Source organism: Diplotaxodon limnothrissa, linkage group LG7 (assembly GCF_057381915.1).
Source record: "Diplotaxodon limnothrissa isolate DT_005_m linkage group LG7, D_limnothrissa_male_GT1.1, whole genome shotgun sequence".
Classification (NCBI taxonomy): Eukaryota; Metazoa; Chordata; class Actinopteri; order Cichliformes; family Cichlidae; genus Diplotaxodon; species Diplotaxodon limnothrissa.
Window position 1 is genome coordinate 45,002,296 of NC_140602.1, and position 22,175 is coordinate 45,024,470.

The following is a 22,175-nucleotide window of genomic DNA, read 5'->3' on the forward strand; positions in this document are numbered from 1 at the left end:
CAACGGTCTTGCTTTTTTTCACTTTTGCAGAGTAAGAACTAGAGCAGGGGGATATGATCAAAAATATTTATCACGATATACATTTGAAAATTTGTGATTAAAGATATAACTGACGATATAATTGACACTAGACAAAATACTTTACAACTCCACAACTTTATTAGTGCAAAAAATCAATGTATCAATGTATTTTCACTTAAACAAGCAGCTGTTTTTTGTGTATTAAAGTTATATAAAAATTTATCAGTGCAAATGCAAATTCCTTGCTGACTGTTTAACCAAAAGGCATTTCCAGTGGAAATTGGCCGACATATCCTCAGCATAACCATGTATAATATCCACAAAACTTAAAAAGAGGTTATAGACACACAATACAGTAATATTATGTTGAAGCACAGTACGTATCACTCTGCGAGGCTCCTGCCTACAATAGCCGTAATGCTCTGCCAATCCATCAAGCGGTGCTAAAACATTTGACAGATTTTCGAGCGCCGTGTACCGCATAAAATCGTTTCGAGGTCAGTAAACACAACCAGAATTCATACATAAGGCACACGGGATAATAAGGGGCACTGTTGATTTTCAGAAAAATCAAAGGATTGATTTTAAAAACACCAAAAAACACGGTAATAATGACGGCCGGCTAGCATGCTCTACCAAAATAGTGCTTTGTTGTGTATCTGACGGACGAAAGCTAAACCAGTTCCACACCACTGAAGTTGCAGCATTTTTACAAACCAATTCTGGTTCATCCGTTTCATTTAACGATCCGCTTTCGCCCTTCTCGTTCTCCTTCGCCGCCATGTTTTTTCCACCATGTGCGTATGAAAACAAAGGCACTGCACATGCACGTTTTACCCATATTCTATCACTATATTTCATTTTCTTATCGTTGCCCAACATTATACCAGAACACCAAAGTGCAGCTTGTGCCAATGGAAGTGATGTCACTTCTGGCGTCCGGTGCAACTCGCAAGGATGAGAACTGAGTATAAAGGGCCCATTATGCTAAATGTTCTATCAGTGTTTGGAGGAAAAATAATTATACAACTCAACTGCATGCCAGCAGAAAATAAATCTTTGTAATTGCACAGCCAAACTAAAAATGCATCCCCTTTATATCATGATATTGTGTGTGTGATAAGCTTTACATTCGGGTCAGTTCAGGCCTGCAAAATAAAGTCAGCATGGGCCAAAAACAGCAGTTCCTCTGCCACTAGAACCTTGTTCCAAAAGCAAGTCAGCTCTCATAGACTCCCATCTTAAAATGTCCATCTTTGCAGCAGGATCAATTTTACATCCCCCAGTTTTAATAGCTGACCTGTTTGAATTGTACAAAATCTAAATTCTGTTGGAGGTGTGGCAGCATAGTCTGACAGGTGGCTGCCGAGACGTGGGTGTAGCTGGTAGATATTTCCTGGGCTGGACCTCAGCCAATTAATGTTGATGAACTGGATCTCGGTTCGTGTACATGGTGTTGGAGTATTTCATCTGTGTTGACACTGTGTGTATTACGGTATATGTACCAATAACCAATTCAAGGAAACTGTTACTTATAACATTCGACCTATGGAGTTGCTCTCAAACTTATCTTCTACTGGCTTTAATTAAAAAAACAAAAACAAACAAAAAAATATCCAAGGATTGTTTGATTTAATTAAAGCTGAGAGGCATTATGGTGCACACTACAGAGATAAAACATCCAAGATTGCATTTGTTCATTGTCGCTCTTGAAGTATAGCTCACGAAATTGGCTTCAAAAATGCAGATTTTCAGTTAGTTATGATTGCTATATATTATAATATAGCTTTCACATTTTGCTGGTGCTGACAACACAAACGGAAATGTAATGTGTATAATACAGGATGTTGCAAAGGAAATCATTTTTGCATCCATTCAGTGTTGTTTCATAATAACCAAAGAGGATGTAGCTGCTGGCATCAGGTGTCATAGTGTGAGAAACATTTGAAACACTACGAAGTGATACTATATTATATTACTTTTAAATGTCGTACATATAGTCCACATATAGTTTCTGACACTGTGTGTTTGTATGTTTTCTCTTTTTTAACACCTTATTTCTTTCTCTGTATATTTTTATTTCATTTACTCTTTAGTAAACATTAAATTCAACAGCACTTTTAAATACACTCTGCATTCCTCATCCATGACCAGAGTTTGACAGGAGACACACGGGTAGGATTTGGGTCAAATTTGCACCTCGTACTAAGGCAGGCAAATTACAATACCAGCCTAGTTTTTGACTGCATAATAAGGTTGCATGTCAAGGATGTGCCGCATATTGATATGGGACGAAGATCAAAATAAAAGCCTGGGTAAACATTTGTTTGAAAACAGCTGCCACTGTTTAATGTGCAAACATCCAGATTAGATGCAGAACTCTAATCATGACTGATTAACAAACTGAAATGGATAGATGGATATCTGAAGTTTTAAAACCATGCTCACCCTTTATCAAAATAAGTGCAATGCATCTGTCATTGTGCATAACTATGATTCCTGCTGCTTTCAGGCTGAGTTGTGTGGATCATATTTTTAATAGTGACTGAGCAGAGGGCTATTGCGTTGTTGTGCTCAATCTGTTCCTCGGCTATTTAATAAAACTGAAAAACATAAGTGCTATAGCACATGGGGATTCCACTCCAGAGGCATTATTTCAGCAAGATCTGCAGATGATCATAGGTGGCAATCCCAGACTATAGAACATTTTCTATACAATCTTTTATGTTACAGAGTATTCTAGGAACCAAATGCATGATTTATATTTTCTATCTGGAGTGTTGGCTTATGCATTTCAGTCCGATCAGGAATTGTTATACACACAGTGAAATTTCAGATGTTCAGATGTTGATGGATCTAATATAGGTGCAAAGCTAGTATTTAGTGCAAGCTCAGCTTTTATAAAACCTCAATGTGCCAGTCATTTGCTTTTAAACTACACCAATAAACATAACACCTAAAACCTGAACTTAACATTGGTACAGTTCTTTCTTTTCTTTTTTTTAATTCACACCCTCTTCTTTAGTATACAGTTTCCAGTGTGCCTTCAACTCTGTTCCATTGGCCTCATTGATTTTCATAATCAATAACTTGCTTTTCCTGAGTTCTCATTTTAACATGCAGCAAAATTAGCAATTCAGATTCTGCTGTCGAATTGGTTTCATTCGCTCCTTTGGTGTGTGTGCATTATGAGGTCCGGTCATCTCAGGGGAACATATGCTCATGGTTGTGCGGCTCAACAGTATTGTGCAGCTTCAGTGGGATGTAGGGTGGTCATAATTAATTTATTCAGATTCTTTTCCAGTTCTGTTGCATGTTTGGTTATGTAGTGATAAACGGGGATTTTTTTTTGTTCGTTTTATTCTTATTCTTTAACAGGCCACTGTGATGGTTAACTGAACTCTGCTGACCCAGTTCCCTTTGTATGCACAATGCACAATGCTGTACCTTTGTATAGAATGGACATGCTGCCCAGTTAGTTTACACTTGCTGGTACAGTCTGCAGACTTCATTATTTTATTTCCAAGCATTAAACTTGCTCCACTCAGTTTATCATTTTTGTGGTTGCTGTTGGTGCCGTGCTACTTTGCTGGGACAAATGTGTCTCATGGTGATAAAATTGCCACAGCCAATTTTTCCATTGTCAGGTATAGAGTCTGAAAGGAGTAACACAAATTGCCATTTTCAGCTAGAGTCTGTTTTTGCTATGTTTAGAGTATGGTGATTTAAAAAATAATACTCCATGGAAAGAACAGCACAGCCATAATTTATTCGGACATCACCAATGGTTTGTATGTCTCTATGGGTGAATTGATTACAGAGTAGAATCCAGCAGGAAAACCACCTTTTATTCTCAGAGAGAGGCTTATTTACACAATTCACCACAGTCTAGCAAATCTAAGGGCTGAACTTTCTTCCCCTGTAATATACCAGCTCTGAAGCTCATATTTCCTCTTCCATAATTGAACTTTGAGTAAATTTGACAGTAATCACATGCATCCTGACTCACTAAATAATCCTTGTCAACTCAACATGTTTTGTTTCATAACTTTATTTGTTTTGCTGGTGTGATAGTTTTTTGGTTTGTTTTTTTTCCCCTTCTTTTTGGTAATGCTTGTATTTTAGTGAATATTTTCTTCTCCTTTAGCTAAAAAAGGAGAGGCTAGGAAGCCTCACAAAAGCTAAAATCACTTTTAAACAATTTCTCTTTTGGTACTAGTTGTCAGATCACATCAAGTGAGAATTCAACTTGTGCAACAAGCAAAAGTATATTAAAAAAACTGAAGAGTGGGCAAATCCCAAGTTAAACTTTTCTAAACTTCAAGACAAGCAAAGCTGGCACTAATGAAAGTACGGGATAGCGTTGATTGACATAAGAGTGAGTGGTGCATTTAGAGCAGGGGTTGGCAACCGTGTGGCACGCGAAGGGTTAACTGATGGCACGACCATAGCTGGATTGGCCATAGGGCATACCGGGCATTTGTGCGATGGGCCGATTGTGATTTTTCATTTTTACGGGCCGATGGTTCTTTTTTTTGTTTGTTTGTTTGTTTGTTTTTGTAACGATATAAACAATGTAAGGTGGTGGATTGGCCAGATGATGGCCGATGTGTAAAAATAAGTTCGTTGTTTGGTGGTGGCTATGGCGGAGCTCACAGAGGCCAGTGGGTGGATGAGGGAAAGAGGAGGCAGGAGGAGGGCGAGACCTGAGGCAGCCGCCGGTCCGAGTGTCAGGTGAACTGAACTTTAGGTAGAAAGTTATGACCTGCAGTCTATCTGGGTCGGGTATAAACCAAGTTTAGGTGTAGTTTATTTTCATTGTGCTGACTTTTTACAGTCAGTTACAATAACTCGTACTGTGTACTAGCTAGCATGATGAAGTTTCTATACAGCTGGCTGGGTGCTATGATGTTACTGATAGTGAACTTTATTTTATTCATAAGGTTTGTTAGCAGAGTTGCCAACTGTCCTGTAAAAAAACAGGATCGTCCCGTATTCAGAGAAATTATTACGCGTTTCGTATTGAGCTGAAAAGGAACAGTTTGTCCCGGACTTCAGCTAGAATGGAAAAAGACACAAAGCTTGAGTTTTTCTGTCTTTACGCTATCAGCTGCATCTTCTTCTCTCATTCGCTAGTACATAACAGTAACCTATAGCACACCAGAAAAATAGATTCGGACTACCTTTTAGGCTCAAGTGCAGTGACACGACTTTAACAAGTAGAAAAGTCAGTCATTCACCACCATCTTTCTCTTCTTCCTGCGCACTAAAACCACCAAAGTCCTCTTCTCCAGTGTCGGATACGAACAGGCTCATGATGGCTTCGTCATCCACTCTCAGCTTCTCTCCTTCGTTGTCACTTTCAAAACCAAACAAATCCTCGTTGTCAGTGTCAGAGTCGAACACCCTCGGAAGGGCCGTGGCGGTGTCCTCCTCTCCATCATGCAGCAGTCCAGCCCTTCGAAATCCGTTGGTGATCGTGGATGTTTTCACACTTTTCCACGCTGTCAGAATCCACTGGTGGAGTTGAGCATAACTTGCTTTTCGCAAGTTTATCGCCTATCATTATTTACGCCTCCAGCTGAACGCGTAGCGCTACTTTGAAGTTTGTTTTTCGCGCTACTTCGTACGGCACTATGTTGCCTGGCGGATGGACATGTGACCAACATACCACTCTTGAACCCTGATCCTTCCGCCAGGCAACGTAGTGCCGTACAAAAGCGGAACAAACAAAACAAATCCTCTTACGATATCACAAAAATCATGGACAATCTATAGAAAAGCCGCACCTGACTAAAAGCCGCAGGGTTCAAAGTTTGTGCAAAAAGTAGCGGCTTATAGCCCGACAATTACGGTAATATTCATTTCTAGTATCAGCTGATGTTTGCTGGAGCCACAGCTGTAAAGGCTGCTGGTCATGATATCGGTTTGCTTATCTGGTGAGAGGGAAACGTGAAGATGAAACCAGGAGATGTCCTGATGTTACTGAATCATCAGAGCTGAACAAGTGATGGAGAAACAGGTTTACCTTTTAGGTGACATGAATGAGTTGAAGGGAAGTTGTGAACTGTTTCTGAGAGACAAATAACACCAGGATCCTTTTCTAAGTAGCTGACAGCTGGTAACTGTGCAGGGGCGGGTCTAGCAAAGTGTTGCCAGGGGGCCAGCTGGGGCATTGACAGGGAAAGGGGGGCACAAAGAAATACTTTTCTTTCTTATTCTCATTTAAAATGTCTGGCTTTAAGTAAATAATTATCTGAATCTTACAACCAAAGTTTTCATCTCATGTAAAATGTATAGAGATCATACATATACCAACAGGACTGTACATCACTGTCACAACAGCGTTCGTTTTCATTTAAAGGCTTTATGGCTTTTCCTATAATACCTGGTGGGCCAGTCTTTAGTCAAAATGCCCGGGCCGATTTTTTTTTTTTTTTTTTTTTTTGTCCCAGTCCAGCCCTGGGCACGACACGCAGTGAATTAATCTGAGAAGGTGCATTAAAAAATAAATGGCTGGGCCAGCGGTGCACATCGCACACATTAGTTGTGCCGCTTCTTAATGATGGTATTTTAGCTGACAACTCCAACTACCAGATTCAACTTGTAGTTGGCTAAAGATAACTTAGCCTACCGGTGAGAGGGACGTTGCTAGCTGGCACCTTTTCAAGCGATGTTGAAATTTCCACATTCCGACACTTCAAATGTGCTCGGCGCAGCAACAGCACTGTGGAAATACATGGATACATCCGTAGACTCAAGACAGAATTCACAATGTGTTTTCAGGACTTTCAGGTGTATGGACCACTGTTTTCTTTTCTGATCAAACCAGAAAGGCTTAATGAGCAGCTGGATTTGGCGCAATGAATAAATTTAATAGTTAAAGACATTCAAACATTTTCTGAACTTTTAAGTGCCCACTGACACTCTGTTTTACACAACAAAATAAAAAATGTTAACTCTTTACCCCTTGAAAGCCTTAGAGGAGCAGTTTCAGTAATGTTTCAGGGCTGTTAGTGAAGGTGGTCTCTGCTTATGCGGCTACCCTTGGAAAAAATGGTCATCGAACCACATCTTTATTATTTATATGGATTCTAGCAGAAGCATTTCACCACAAAGGTTTGATTTGTTTTTACAGCAAAAGCAGTACCTAAACTCTTTTTTTTTTTTTTTTTTTTTTTTTTATAAAGTTTTTCACTCGAGTTAACTCCTCCACATTGTTGTCTCCTGCTGCATCATCCTGACTTTTGTTGTTAACCTTTGTGGTTTAAAAAAAGAGAGACTTTGGTGTTTTCTTTTCTTTTCGCTCATACTTTGAAGCATGTGACACTTGTTTTCAGTCTCCTTTTCCTGGCTGCTGCATGTCTTAGCACTTATTGAAAAAAACATTTAAACTGATGAAATATCAAGTCTAATAATGCCAAGTGTTAGAGGCCACACCACTGTATTTTTAGTTAAACAAATCCCATCAGCATCACAGTTGTGAGACTGCTCTCCAGAACAGCAGCCACTTTGCTATAGCAGTGAAACTCATCGCATATTCCTCATATTCTTAGCAGTTCTGTTTGTGAGATGTCATTGAGGTTGCTGGCATTGGTCTATTTAATACTTTTTTATATGCTGTTCACTATTGAATGTAGTGAATGGAGCCCAGAGTTTTGCCCTGACAGCTGTGACCGGAGAGTACAGAACATAAACACACACAAGCATCAAGTATAATCGCTTGACAACAGCATCTGAGTGTTAGGAATTTGAAAACTTAAGCTGTGGTAAAATAAATATCAACAGCAGCACAGTTAATTATCAGATTCATGTGTTTCTGCTCTTCAACAGTACATAGCAGTAATCTTGTGTTAATAATGAGACAGTTGTGCTTTTGTTGTTGTTAAATGTCCATGCGTAGTCATTTGTGCCGTAAGTAATGTTTGTATGTCTCTCTTTCTTCTATAGGGCGTACTCCCTAGTTGACTCCAGTCAGGTGTCCACCTTCCTCATTTCCATTCTGCTCATTGTCTATGGCAGCTTCAGGTGAGTGTTAATAGCAAAAGGGGTTTTTAGTGTTTCTATTACAGTAGATGAGCAGTAAAATGTAGGTTGTTTTTTTTTTGGTTTTTTTTTTTAATAAATTTTTTTGTTTGTGTTCAAGTCAGTAAAAATGCTCAAGTTCTAGTTTAATTGTTTGGATTAGCAAACAGCAAAATTACGACATCTCTCTAATTTATATTTTGTGATTAATCTGTATGGATATATTATCTTCTCCCATCCCAGTAATAACAGGTGTAATCTATCATTAAAACTGGACATAATTTAATTAATGATCAAAATGATGATAACATTTTCACAGTGTTTTACCAGTCAGCCCACAAAACAGTCCCTATGAATTTTCACGTAGTCTAAATTTGTCTCCATACTGGGTACCTGAGGGGCTTTACTGTTGACTGCGGCAGTCTTTATGTGACCAAAGCAATCAAAGGTTTTCAGTTAGCACCGTATAACCCTTTGTGACCAAATTTACCTAGTGACAACAAGCAACCTCCAGCAACTACTCACAACCACACAGGGAATATTAATGTTTCCCTAGAGAGCCGTGGTTGCCTGGGGGTGGGGGAATGGGCTCCTGTTAGACTTGTAACCAAGACCAGAGGGTATCAAGACCAAGACAAAGTCGAAACGAGACCGAGACAAAAAAGTCTTTAAACTGCAGCCAGATGCTGCTTCGTTTATGGGTGTCAGGCATATTTATGTGTTTTTGCGATGCACTTGCACAGCCCTCCTCACCGCTGTCTACTGTCTCACTCACTTACTGAGAGGACAGACACAAGCTCCACTTGACTGTCGTGTCTCTCACCCTCTGTTTTCCACATAATGATATTATCCTATATCTTCGCATGTGATTGGCCACAATATGGAGGGATTGGACCATAGCTGAGCCACTGTGTGAGAGCTGAGCAGTGAAAGGAAATTGAGGAGCCGGCTCTCGCTCAATGGGAGTCGACTCTGATTCACTACAAAGCACTCTCTATGCACGGCTCTTAGAGCTGATGCTTTTGCGCATGACAGATTATCGAACGTTGCGTTGTGTGTCATGGATACTGTTGACTCCAAATCTCCCAACCACTATGTTGATCTGAGACAGCAAGACAGAGAGAGCGAGACCAAGACAAGACCGAGGGATCCGAGACCAAGACAAGACCAAGACCACGTAAAAGTGGTCTCGAGACATCCTACTCTAGCTCCTGTGTGCCCGGTGCCTTATTCACACTTCTAATTATATGATAGAAATCAATAAGTCACACTATAATCTGTGAACAATAAACAGTTTAACTCTAATAACTGCACATTTGCAAAGCTACACACATGCTGGGTAATATTTACTAGCTAGGTAACCTGACATCATTAACATCCGACATGGAGTCCATCATTGCATTACACAAAGAGACCAGGAATATGTCAAAAACATACAGCACTCGTCTACTGTCTGACTTTGTTCAATTTAAAAAAAGAAAAAAAAAATTGTGCTGAACTTTCACTGTGGTTGTGTCTCAGGCAGCTTCTTTACACAAAGTATCAGGAAACCAGCTAAGGCACAGAAACATGTTACTTGAGGCAATCGAGTGTTCTTCCTGATAACAGGATCGTTTGTGCCACATAAGTTTGTTTTAAAGTCTTAGTTCACAGCTCTGCTATGGAAATGCTAGCCTGACTTTTAACTTTTAAGGACTTTTTCCTTAAAATAGGGCATCACAGCTAACCAAAAACAACAGAGAACGCCTCTTATGGGAGTCTCTGTCTCTTTTTATGACCTTAAAATGTTTTATACACTTTGTGGTACTGAAAAAAGGTTGAAACACTAAACATTCATATAGCTGTGATTATACCATGAAACTGCCACTCAGCCATCACTCCAGCAAGCACAGCAGCTTGCAAAGCATCAGACAAAATTTAGTTAGTTAATTATTATTAACTTATTGCACTCTGCTCATTCTAGTCTGAGGCGGCTGCTGTTGGGAGGCATGCCATTTGATTTTGCACAGTATAAATCTCTGGCAGCGATGACAAAAATAAATCAAAATGTAAAAAAATTCCAACTTGGCTAAGGTGAAATCTTAATTAGAAACAAAAAGTGATACAATTTTTTACGATAAAAAATGTCAGTTAAATATATGATATAGGAGACACACACAGTGATATTTGAGAAGTGAAACAAAGTTTATTGGATTTACAGAAGCAACCAATGATTTATACAGGAAAATAATGACTATTAAGGTTGCCCAAACTTTTGCATCCCACTGTAAGTGATAAGTGGCCTCAAACTATTTTTGCAGGATCTCCGAGGCAAGATACGTTTTTGTGTAGGAAGTGTTTGAAATGCGACTTGGTGGTAACTGATGTTCCCAAACTTTGGAATTTCCCACATTTTCATGTGTGTTTGAAAAGATGGTTTACATTAGCAAGTTTGACTTACTCATGCATCTCAGATCAGCTTGTTGCAGCTGTTGACGAGACTATCTAAAGAACCTCAGCCCAACCACAAACACAAGTGGCACCTTTAAGTAACTGATATCAGGATTTTTTATTTTTGGTTACTGTGTTGTTGGTCTTTAAAACTTTCGTTTTGTCTTTGAATCAAATCTGGTTTGAACTGTAGGATCCCAGCCTCTCTAGTGTGACAGTAATCTTGTACTTTATTAACATGAAAAGTGCCATAGATGTTAAAGAATGCAAAAAAGATGGTTAGAGAAGGCAACGAGTTTTCAAAGATATCCAGTGAGCATTTTTCTATCTGTGTAACAATAAATGGTATAAAGTCTGCTTATAATTGTTTAGATAAACATGCATCCATACGCAATTTCCACTGCTTCTCCACATTTTCAGTTTGCACCCTCTTCTGGTAGTATGGCTTATAGTACCAGAATGGAAAATTGGTATCAAAGTATGACTTAAAAAAGCTACTGTAGATAAGCATAATTAATTCAAAACATGCATCAAGTTTAAATTTGCTAATGTTTAAGGATTAAATTTTTTTGAACTCAAGGTTTCCAGTCACGGGATTTGTGAGTCAGGCATTCTGACTCAAAGAAAAGATGTGCTTTTTCAGGCACAAGCTTTACACTCTTCTGCCCACACTCTTTATTAGCAAGTCATCAGACTGGACCTGTGTATGCAGACTTGGCCTGCACAATATGAAGAAACTCAGTATTGATTATCTGTTTGACATGTGACAAAGAAATATTAAAATATGCATTTTTGGCAGTACAGGTCTCTTGTCTTTTTTGCTTTAATAGATACACAGCTTATGTAGAAACCAAATATTTAAAAAACAAAAAACAAAACCTATGCCTAGTAAATGAAGAAATAAAATTAAAAGCTTGCATGCTAAATGTGAGGGTCTTTTGCAAGGTGCTTATCATGCAAAAGACCCTGAAATTGAGCTGCTAGAGCATCCACAATGAGATCTGATTTGCAGAGATTGCGTTTTCACCTCCCTTCACCTCATACTAATGTACATGCTTTGAGGAGCTAATTGTGGAAGCCAGAATCACACATAGGTTTTCTTTCCCTTCCTTGTGCAGGTCATTAAACATGGATTGTGAGAACCAGGACAAGGATAAGGATGGAAACCCTTCAACAACGGGGTCATTCAATAACAACAATACAAACAACAGTAAGTATTACATACAGGGCAAAGTTGAACTGTGCATGCTAAACGTTTTCTTGGATTTTCAGGTAATAACTTATGAATGATTAAATTCTCTGCTCGTACCGTTGTTTTTAAAGTCATATATAATATCCATTTCTGTTTTGTGCATTTTAATCCATCTTACATTAATGTTTGAATTCCTTTTCAGGCATTCAGACTATAGACTCCACACAGGCCCTGTTTCTGCCCATAGGAGCCTCAGTGTCTCTGCTAGTCATGTTTTTCTTCTTCGACTCTGTACAGGTGGTCTTCACCATCTGCACTGCAGGTAACTACCAGTCTTGAACATACCACAAAAAATAAGCTGTGGAGTTATTATAAAGCTTTTATGTTAGTGTTGTGTAATTACGCACTGGGGAAACATCTTTACTGCATTGATTATTATAACTGAAGACATTAGCTGCCCCATTAAACTGACAGGAACCACTGGAACAAGCAGCGGAGGTGAACTGGGCTTTGGATTTAACTGCTGTGTTTTGTTCCTCTCCTCAGTTCTTGCAACAATTGCATTTGCATTCCTTTTGTTGCCAATGTGCCAGTATCTGACCAGACCCTGCTCCCCACAGAACAAGTAAGAAAATCATGTTTCATAGTCTTTCTGGCTCCTGCTCAATTGCTCTGTGGTGTTTTGCGTTTCTTCCACAAAGTATTCAAAAAGGTCTTTTACTACTGCTTATCAAATGTCCTTGTCCTCTCAGCTGTTCCTGGTGTGATGGAAATGCTTTGCATTAATTTCACAGAGTAGAACGGAAACTAGATGCAAAGCTCAATACCACTGGGAAATTTATTTTGAATGTTTGGAGGTAGTAAAAATTCAATAAATTCTCTTGCATTGCCTTGCTCCATATAATTTCCATTTAAAAGTTCAGCATAGTCTCTAGATTAAGACATCTAGAATAATCAACTCTTCTATTCCACCGGGGAGTTCACACAGAGTCACCAGGAGAGCTCATCTGCTCAATAAACTGACACGGAAAAAACTGCTTTAAATAAAAACGACTTTGTTTAAACATTCAAATCCCCATATCTAGTTTTCAGTAAATCTTTGTCTGCTTCTCTCACCCAAAACAATTCCATACCTACCCAGAATCCCTTTAGACTTAATAAAGTATGGTCATGATGGCAACGGCTTTCCACATGCCATTTGACAAAAATTCCTGACATCACCCTCCCATCAAAGCATCAGCTGAATGCCCCAGAGCAAGCCTGAACCACTGAGGCTCCACCCTACAACCCACACAATGTAATGGTTTCTCTGCCAGCGCCACACCCCAGCTGAAAGATGGACACCTGCATGCTATTTACCAAAATAACTACTGTTAACTTGATCTGTAAAGCAGTTTACAGGCTTACCTTCCACTCTCACTCATCCAAACATCAGTTGTCTCAAACATAAGTTCTTTGTACAGTAGTCGATATGCAGCAGATCCTCAGTTAAGAAATATATCCACCTGTAAAAGTTTTTGTGCACTGCATTTTACCCCAAAGTGCTCTGTGAGATTTAAGTGGGTCACTTCTGTGTCTTTTTGTCTCATTGCAGGATTTCGTTTGGTTGCTGTGGGCGCTTCACTCTGGCTGAGCTCCTGTCTTTCTCACTCTCTGTTATGCTGGTGCTCATCTGGGTGCTGACTGGACACTGGCTTCTCATGGACGGTACGTTGCTCTGCCTTAACTTTTGTATGAATGTTGCTTCAGTTCATACTACAAACAGAATGAGAATCCACAGATAAGAGCCGCAGCAATGAAATTTAAACACAAAGTAGTCAGGTTTCAGAAATGTAACTGCAATGTGTGATTTGGTGTTGTTTTAACATGCCCTGCTACACAGCATGCTAAAAGTAAGCATTTTAACATCTTCAGCTTGTAATGATTCATAGTTTTAAAAGAAGTACTTCTCCTAATGGTGGAAAAGTACATGCTAAATATTAGTCATTGGTTCTATATTTTACCCACATGACTAACCCATGAACTGGCATTCCAGTTCGCTGGACTTTGAAAAAGGTAATGACAGACTCCCAGCTCAATATAAAGGTATATGTTGGTATTCATCTTCAGTTATGCAGCCCTGAGAAAATCAATTTCAAGTAGGAAAATAATTTGAACAGCTTTATCGTGTTGATGTTTTCATTCATTTCTTTTGAAAATGTGAAATTATATGTTGTCCTCTCCTTTCAGCTTTAGCCATGGGCTTGTGCGTCGCCATGATAGCGTTTGTGCGACTTCCCAGTCTGAAGGTGTCTTGCCTGCTGCTGTCAGGACTGCTCATTTATGATGTTTTCTGGGTAAGAGATGCTCCCAACCCAAATTAAACCTGCAACACATACAAGCAGCTTCCATGAGACGCAGCAAACAGACTGCGATATATGAAGCACACATTCAAAGAGAAAATTTCTGTTTATAAACAAAAAACAAACAAACATGATGATTCACGATTATGAAAGGCTTTGTATTTATTCCTCAAACCTGCAGGCCGGTGTCTGTCATTGCTGATTAAGTGAGGCACTTTACATTGAACAGTATTGAGTTTGGGGGAGAACTTGATCGCATTGACTGCTGTGCAGAAATTAAATAAATCATGAAAAATTAAAAATTCATTTGGCAGAAAGCAAAACTGATCGAATTAACATGTTAAATGAATCATGAAGGTGATCTTGCTACAGAGGGTGCTAGTCCAGGAAACACTAGATCACTAATTCACTAAGACATTTAAGCATCTAAGTCTTGCTAGCATTTTATGGCAGACTTTTGGTATGTCTCTCTTCTTTGTTTAATATCCTCTAATTTTACAATGCTACACATCTTTCAACAGCCCCATGTCTGGTCAGTTAAACAGTTCTTCCATTTTGTAGGTAGTGTGTTGAGTACTGCTTAGAGCTGCTCAAAACAGAGGAAAAAAATATATTTTAAGACACAAAAAAATAGTTGTGTATCTGTGTTTACATGCACAAAAGGTTTACGTTTTGTGTCTATAAATAATAGAGCGATGTTTAGCTGTCTCTGCAGTAAGTTCATCTCGTGGATGGTCTTCAGCGCCACTGTCTTAGACCACTCGTTCTGCTCAGCAACCTAGATGAGCTACAGCATCACAACAGCAGCCCTTTACCTGCTGTGGGTTCATGTTGTCCTCCAGCTCACAGCAGATCTCCAGAGCAGAACAACAACTTTAATAATGGCAGAGACTGTTTTAAAAGTGTGCCGTCATAACGCCACCCATTCATTTCTGAAGTCCTGATTGTGAAGCCTCAGGTTGAGCATTTCTGCTCTCTCGCTTCCTTAATTGTAAAAAACCCCCTACAAAAGTGACAAGGACAAGTCTGACTGTGAAGCCACATGCTCATTTTCTATTGACTTGTGATTCATACCACAGAAATTCCTCTATGTTGAAACAAGCCACGACGAAGATTTACATAACAGGCTTAATTTTCTTAATTATTTATTTTCGTGTTCAAAATTACCCGAAATGATTGACTGAGCCCTTCAGCTCAAGGAAGGTGTATACAGGCATAAAGTCAGAAAGCAGTTTTTTCCCTTAGACCTCTATAGGACCAGAAGTCTTTTTGAAATTATAGCCATCACTATCTAGTCACCTTCAGATAGATTCCAGGATTAAGACACTTCCCACGTCTGCACTGGCTTCATTTTTCTGACCCGGTAGCTGCATCCATATTTTATATTAGACAGTTGTCTATCAAAGACATCTGCAGTTGTGGCTTCAGCAATGAGAAAAAGAGTCAAGACATATATACATAAAAATATATATATGTGTATGAAACTGGCAGTGATTTCTAAACAGACGATGCAGCACTTATTAAAATCTCTTGAATTAAAACTTATTAAACTACACCTCTGGTATGCAAAGACAGAACTTACAAACAAGTGTCTTATGATCGAAATACTTATGGACGTAGTTGTATACTTGGGTGACATTCGGTGTATATATAAGAAGAGAACCTGGCCAGTTTATTGGAGGACCACTATTAAAAATGTTTCAATCTGTCAGTATATGGCTTTAAATGAAAAGGAAGGGACAGAAAAAACAACCTTCATCCATGTTATGAAATCTGTTTGTTTCGTCTACCTGGAAGAAAAATATCGGTCAATATCTGAGATTGTGGCAGCACAGTGGCACGGTGATTAGCACTGTTGCTTCACAGCAAGAAGGTCATGAGTTCAATTCAACCACCTGTTCGAAGCCTCTCTGTGTGGAGTTTGCATGTTCTCCCCCTGTTTGCATGGGTTCTCTCCAGATACTCCGGCTTCCTCCCATAGTCTAAAGGTGAGGCTATTTAGGCAAACTGGTGAATCTAAATTGCCCATGTAAGTGTGACTGGTTGTCTGTCTCTATGTGTTAGCCCTGCAAAGAGCTGGTGACCTGTACCCCGCCTCTCGCCCTGTAGTAGCTGGGATAGGCTCCAGCCCCCAGTTCATGTTCAGGAAGAATTCAAAATTAACTTGATGACAGCCCTATGATTTTTTTTTTTTTTTTTTTTTAACAAAATAAAATTTTTTGTTGATTTTATTTTGTAAAGCACTAAGGAATGGGTTAAATGTGCATGTCTGCTGTCCACTGATGAAGCCGTTTGCTTTTCCCAGAACAACCAGCATTTTGAAAAGTGCTTAAAAATGGTCAATTGTATTTTGCGCTAAGTACAGACATTTTTACACCAGTATTGAGTGTTACCCTAATTTAAAGCCAAGTCAGTTGCCTTTGAATTTGACAAATGCCATAAGCACCAGAATCGGAAAGCAGTACAGCAGCAGCTTTGCAAACAAACATGCCGCTTTCCTTCAGATTTATAGAAATTTTAAATTCACATGGGTAAAAGGGTAAGGAAAGCTGAGTGCCATATACATTTCATTTATGGCATTCAGTAGAATTTCCATTAAATACATCAAAGTGAGCACACGCTCTTGAAGAGTCTGCCCTGTCAGCTATGACTGAAGAGCACATAATGCAAACACACAGTAGTCAGACATAATCTCCTGAGACCGGTAGCTTTGTCTTTATTAAAGAGCTGTTATGAGTTGCTCTGTCAGAGTGAATTAAAAGTGCATAAATACTGATGGTGCCTCTTATCAAAACTTGGGCATTGACAAATTTATAAGCCGTCCCTGCTGTGGAATTTCCGTGTTACTTAATATCAAACTGGCTGCAGCCATCTTCTTTTAAGTGGGATTTTCTTGCTTTTCATGCCATAAACATTGTGTTTTGAGTTTTATGAGAAAAGTCGCAACAGTCACTTTGGGTTGTGGTGAAGCCTGATAAGTATTAACAGCCGGCTCTCTTTCTTTCCAGGTGTTTTTCTCAGCATACATCTTCAATAGTAATGTGATGGTCAAAGTAGCCACTCAGCCTGCTGAAAATCCCATAGATGTTCTGTCCAGGAAGCTCCATTTGGGGCCGGGGATGGGCCGTGACGTACCCCGCCTCTCCTTGCCCGGCAAACTCGTCTTTCCCAGGTAATGCTGCTCTCAATCATAAAGCAGTGCAGTGTGTGCTTGGTACACATTCATTTGGGATCACCGAGTCGTTTGCTTGTGATCAGCCTCTGCGTGTGCATGATGTGTGACCTTTATTCAGTCACTGATGCTCACTTCATCACACCGCTCAGCTTTTTGACATTTAAGTTTGCTAAATGTTACCGACCCTTGAAAAGACATCTTTCAGGTCCCACGAGGTGAATCCTAAAGTATTGTTATCTCGCGGCTGTTGGTGTCGCCAACAAATTTACAACACCTTCAGGAAACAAAGGACAAACATTTTAACTACCTCTTAAGATCTGCCTCAAGATTAATGCTAAAGGGTACATCCTAATAGCTGAAACTGTCAGTGAATTAGTATACCAGTTTGTGGGGTTTGTTTGTTTGTTTGTTTTTGTCCCTTTGTCACAATGAGTATGTATTCTTTGTGTTGGATGACAACCTAAACATGAACTTAGACACCGTCAGACAAAACACGTGCTTGTGCTTCAGAAAGGTTTGATATGTTATGTTTTCCTCGTACTCTGCTTTGGAGTTATATTGATTAAGTGAGAAAACAGCTGTTAATGTTTTATTTCCTGCCATAGAATGAGTTGCAAACATGACCTTGCTGATTCTCTATACCTCCATTAAAGGATTGAATTGCATGAATCGAGTCCCTGGATCAATATTAGTTTGATGTTTTCCCTTTTCCTTTTTATTTTTTATTTATTTATTTATTTATCTATTTATTTTCAGAATTGCATATTTTTCAGGATATGATGTGAAATTTTTTGCCCCGTCTTGCAATGGTAAACAGTCCTTACAAATGGAAACTTGGAAACCGAATCTAAACCCAGATTTGGACCAATGCCAGAGGTTAATCATCTCCAGCTATAATTTTGTTGCATGATCCTGCTAGCAAACTAAACCAATCACATATTCTATCTTACTCTGCATAACTTTCTTTACTGAGGTAAAATCAAGTGAAGCTCAAGCCTCAGACTGCATTAAGTGCTCCATTTTGGACAGTTTTTTGACTCTTGTATTATGTCAGAGAGGAGATATACTTAATATGGTCCATGGTCTCCAGCGCAGCAGGTCAGAAGAAACTAGGCTTAAAGGTAGAGGAGCCACAAGTGCCTTCCAGGTGTAGGTTGAATTATAAGTTAAATAAAGATTATTATTATTATTATTATTATTATTATTATTATTATTATTATTATTATTATAATAATAATAAATAATAGCTGGTAATAAGCAGTTCTAGGGCCCCTTTAAAAATGAGTGTGTTAGTAGCACTAACAGAGCTGCAGTTAACATAATACAGCTGAAGCTGACACCTAAAGCTGTCAGTTCCTTTTCTGTTTCAGTGATCGTAGTAACCACAGTGCGGCTACCATGGTGACTGACTTTTGGCCGATTTCAGTCTGATATTTGCTCAGGACCTTGTGTTGGCTTTAGCCAAGTAGTGATGAAATGGAAATAAAAGACACAGGAATTGATTTGCCATCATTTCTTCTTTTTTGCTCTTTGCTCCTGCGCAGTTCCACAGGAAGTCACTTCTCGATGCTGGGAATAGGAGACATCGTGATGCCAGGGCTGCTGTTATGCTTTGTCCTGCGTTATGATAACTACAAGAAGCAAGCGACCGGGGAAGTCCCAGGGCCCGGTAACATGTCTGGACGCATGCAGCGCGTCTCCTATTTCCACTGCACTCTCATCGGATACTTTGTAGGTAAGCAATCAATGAAGGGATGGATAAGGTCATGGTTATATTGTCTCAGTGTTAGGCAGTGGTGAATTTTTGTTTTGTTTTTTTTAAGCTGTGACCTTTCAAAATGTTTTGTCTTAAGTATTTGTGACATTTCTGACATGTTGTTGATGTTTCCTCAGGACTGCTGACTGCCACCGTGGCCTCCAGGATCCATCGTGCTGCACAGCCCGCTCTGCTCTACCTGGTGCCCTTCACCCTGCTGCCTCTGCTCACCATGGCCTACCTGAAGGTATAATAACAGCCATGGACTGTGGCAAAAATCTAGCTGTTGCAGTTCTGATTTAGAAATAACAAAAGAAAGAAAGAAAGACTACGTGTGGGGGGAAAAAAATAAGCTCTTTGCTTTGTGCTGCTTTTAGAGAAGTGTGAATCTAATTGTTAAGTGAAACTATAAACTGCACTCAATTTCTATAAATGGTAACATTTTCTTCGAAAGTGCTAAAGGCTTGCCCATGTTGTTTAATAAACTGGTTACTGGGACTTTAAACTAAGGAAAATCAGAAGACAGTGATAAAATGTCAGCATGCTTTTTCAACGCACATTCATCTGACTTCAACAAGAAACTCATACTTGTGTATTTAAAGGTTCAGTCAGGGTTTATTTAACAGAAAAAACTCGTCATACTCATGTGTGTGTGCGTGTGTGTGTGTGTGTGTGTGTCTTCCAACAAACTAATGCATACTCTTAAACTTAAAATTAGTCCATTTAAAAAAAAAAAAAAAACAACAACAGCATAGAAGCAGGCGCCACTTTGTGGAAGCCACCATGTTGGCCTGCCATCTTGAATAATACAGTGTTTGAGATGGACATCGCCATCCTGCCGATAGTCTTTTAGGTATGTTGACCTAACCCTGCAAAAACGGCAGCGCTTACTGACAGAAAGGTTCAGGATACGCTCGATAACTCACCTCAGTATCACTTTCATGAGACAGAAGTGAGCTTCACTGAGTCGTTGCCTCGTATCAGACTACTTTCACAAAGTTTTACAGCCTCCTCCTACATAGAGGTGGACACCTGGCATATTAACACCTGAGGTAAACAGAGGGATGAACAGCAGCGAGAGTTGTTTGTCCTACAGGGGCCACCGTAGCTTACGCAGTTGAATTGGGAGGGGTAAGAAAACAGAATTCGGTTGACTGCTGTCTGCAATCTACTGACATTTGAGTGATTCGCTTAAAGACTCGTAACTTGTGTTTGTCTTGGTGTTTGTGGCCCACAGGGGGATTTGCGGCGCATGTGGTCTGAGCCTTTCCACACTAAGTCTAGCAGCTCTCGCTTCCTAGAGGTATGATACAACTTGGGACAAGCGACCAGCACGGAGAAGTTCTTTTTTTTTTTTTTTTTTTTTTTTTTGTTGTTGTTGTTGTTGGGGGTTTTTTTTCTCCCTTAATTCGAGGGAAGGAGAGAGGGCACACTCACAGTGAGGCCATGTTGTCATCACTCGTTCATGCTTTCCACCAATCTTCTGAGAAAACCCTCCGAAGGGACACCAGTGTGTGGATCACAACGCCCCGACACAACTCATCTTTGGTCCCTATATCCTCCCTGTTTCATCTCTGCTTCCTCTCTGCTGTTTATTTCCTCTTCACTACAGCACATCCTGCCCATGCTGTTTTTGTTCTGCCCCCCCCCCCCCCCCTCCTTTTTCACACGTGTATAGTTGGTCTCATTTGCCACTTCCCTCACATGGCCTCGTCTCATTCGTCAGGCCTCTTCTCTGTCTGCAGTTTCCTCCTTTTTCTACGTCTTTAATTTCCTCTGCATCTCTTTGTCTATGACTCAGATGAACTCGAGGGCAAGGCCTCCCCTCCCCCCTTTTTGTGGACTTGCAGTTGTGAGACATAGCAGGGGTTTATATATATTTTTTTAGCATTGTCGTGGTCATTATTATTAATATTGTTGTTATTATTATTATTATTATTATTATGGAACAACTGAAAAAAAATGGAGTTGAGGTGGAGTATTGCAGCGGCACAGGAGAATGCCCACGAGCAGCGACACCGTAAAGGAGAAGAGTCTTCCCCTTCCATCCGTCTGCCCTCGTTCACCTTAGCTTTCTCCCATCTGTTCCACCATCGCTCCATAATGGCTTCTCCTCGGCGCTCCTGCTCTCCTCTGACACTCCCCGCGAGCTCCTCCTCTCTGTTCATCTGCTGTCCTCATTCCCCACCCTCACAGATAACTATGTATTTTATTTAGAAAAGTTTTATTCTTGGCATATACAGAAATGATGCATTATAAATTGTTAAGCTGCCTCCTCCCCCCAGCATCGGCGGGTGGGGGGCGCTTCTATTTGTATATATGTGTACACATGTATTTGCAGTATCTTGAGTTTGTATTTGTGTTTGGGAGCATGTTGAACAGGGTGGGAAACTGACGCCAGCCAACAGCCGAATTTTTGGTGAATTTTGACTGCCAGCTGCGTCGACAAGCAAGCGTCCATCTATTGGAGACAGTTTTCTAAATGTTTGTCGACTTGTCCAATAGAATCAACAGATGGATTTTTGTGTGTGTGTGTGTGTGTGTGTGTGTGTGTGTGCGCACGTGTGGTTTAAAAAACAAAACAAACAAAAAAACAATTTCCTTTGTTACTGATCAATTGCAAAGTTAGTTTCCTGTTCTAGTGTGTGTGTGTGTGTGTGTGTGTGTGTGTGTGTGAGTGAGACAGAGAGAGAGAGAGAGCAGAACAAATGAGTGAATGGTTGTTTTACATGGGTTTTAATTTGAAATCACGAACACTGAAGTTTAGAAACAGCGACAATAGTCAGGTTTGCATTGAGCTGGATGTTCAATCAAAACTTGCATGAACTTTTACACAGAACTCACCAGAGGTCATTTTTTCTTCGGACAGGTGGAAATGTAAAAAGTGTTGTTTTTTGTTTGTTTCAAATAAATGAATGTTGAAGTAACTTGAAGGTATGCTACGTTACTTTTATCCTGAAACTACATGTTTCAGTGATTTTGCACATCCCAAATTTGCACCTTTTATATATGACCTTGAAAATACACTTCTTTCCAGAATACACAAGTCTTTTTGTGTTTTGGCAAAAAAAAAAAGGAGGAAAGGAAAAATCAACAACAAACCACAAAAAGAACAAATCAAACGAAACATCTGATCTGAACTCTGTAAATGTCAGTGTTTGACCTCAGTCGATGAAAACCTGACTATTGTGAGAGTTTGAAATCGAAGCCTGCTGCAGAGGAGGGTCATTGGAT

At 39.7% G+C, this 22,175-nt stretch overlaps 1 protein-coding gene across 1 annotated transcript in view; it reads left to right on the top strand.

The window, feature by feature from the left end:
• sppl3 (signal peptide peptidase 3) overlaps positions 1–20,274 on the top strand; it is a 36,807-nt gene extending 16,533 nt beyond the window's left edge. Inside the window, exons 2-11 of the mRNA XM_085359744.1 lie at positions 7,972–8,049; positions 11,595–11,686; positions 11,871–11,990; positions 12,215–12,293; positions 13,263–13,375; positions 13,898–14,004; positions 17,019–17,182; positions 18,730–18,920; positions 19,079–19,188; positions 20,179–20,274. Of these exons, the coding sequence (XP_085215870.1) occupies positions 7,972–8,049; positions 11,595–11,686; positions 11,871–11,990; positions 12,215–12,293; positions 13,263–13,375; positions 13,898–14,004; positions 17,019–17,182; positions 18,730–18,920; positions 19,079–19,188; positions 20,179–20,250 (1,126 nt within the window). The 3' untranslated portion in view covers positions 20,251–20,274. The remainder of the gene's footprint in view (positions 1–7,971; positions 8,050–11,594; positions 11,687–11,870; positions 11,991–12,214; positions 12,294–13,262; positions 13,376–13,897; positions 14,005–17,018; positions 17,183–18,729; positions 18,921–19,078; positions 19,189–20,178) is intronic.
• Positions 20,275–22,175: the final 1,901 nt, after the last annotated feature.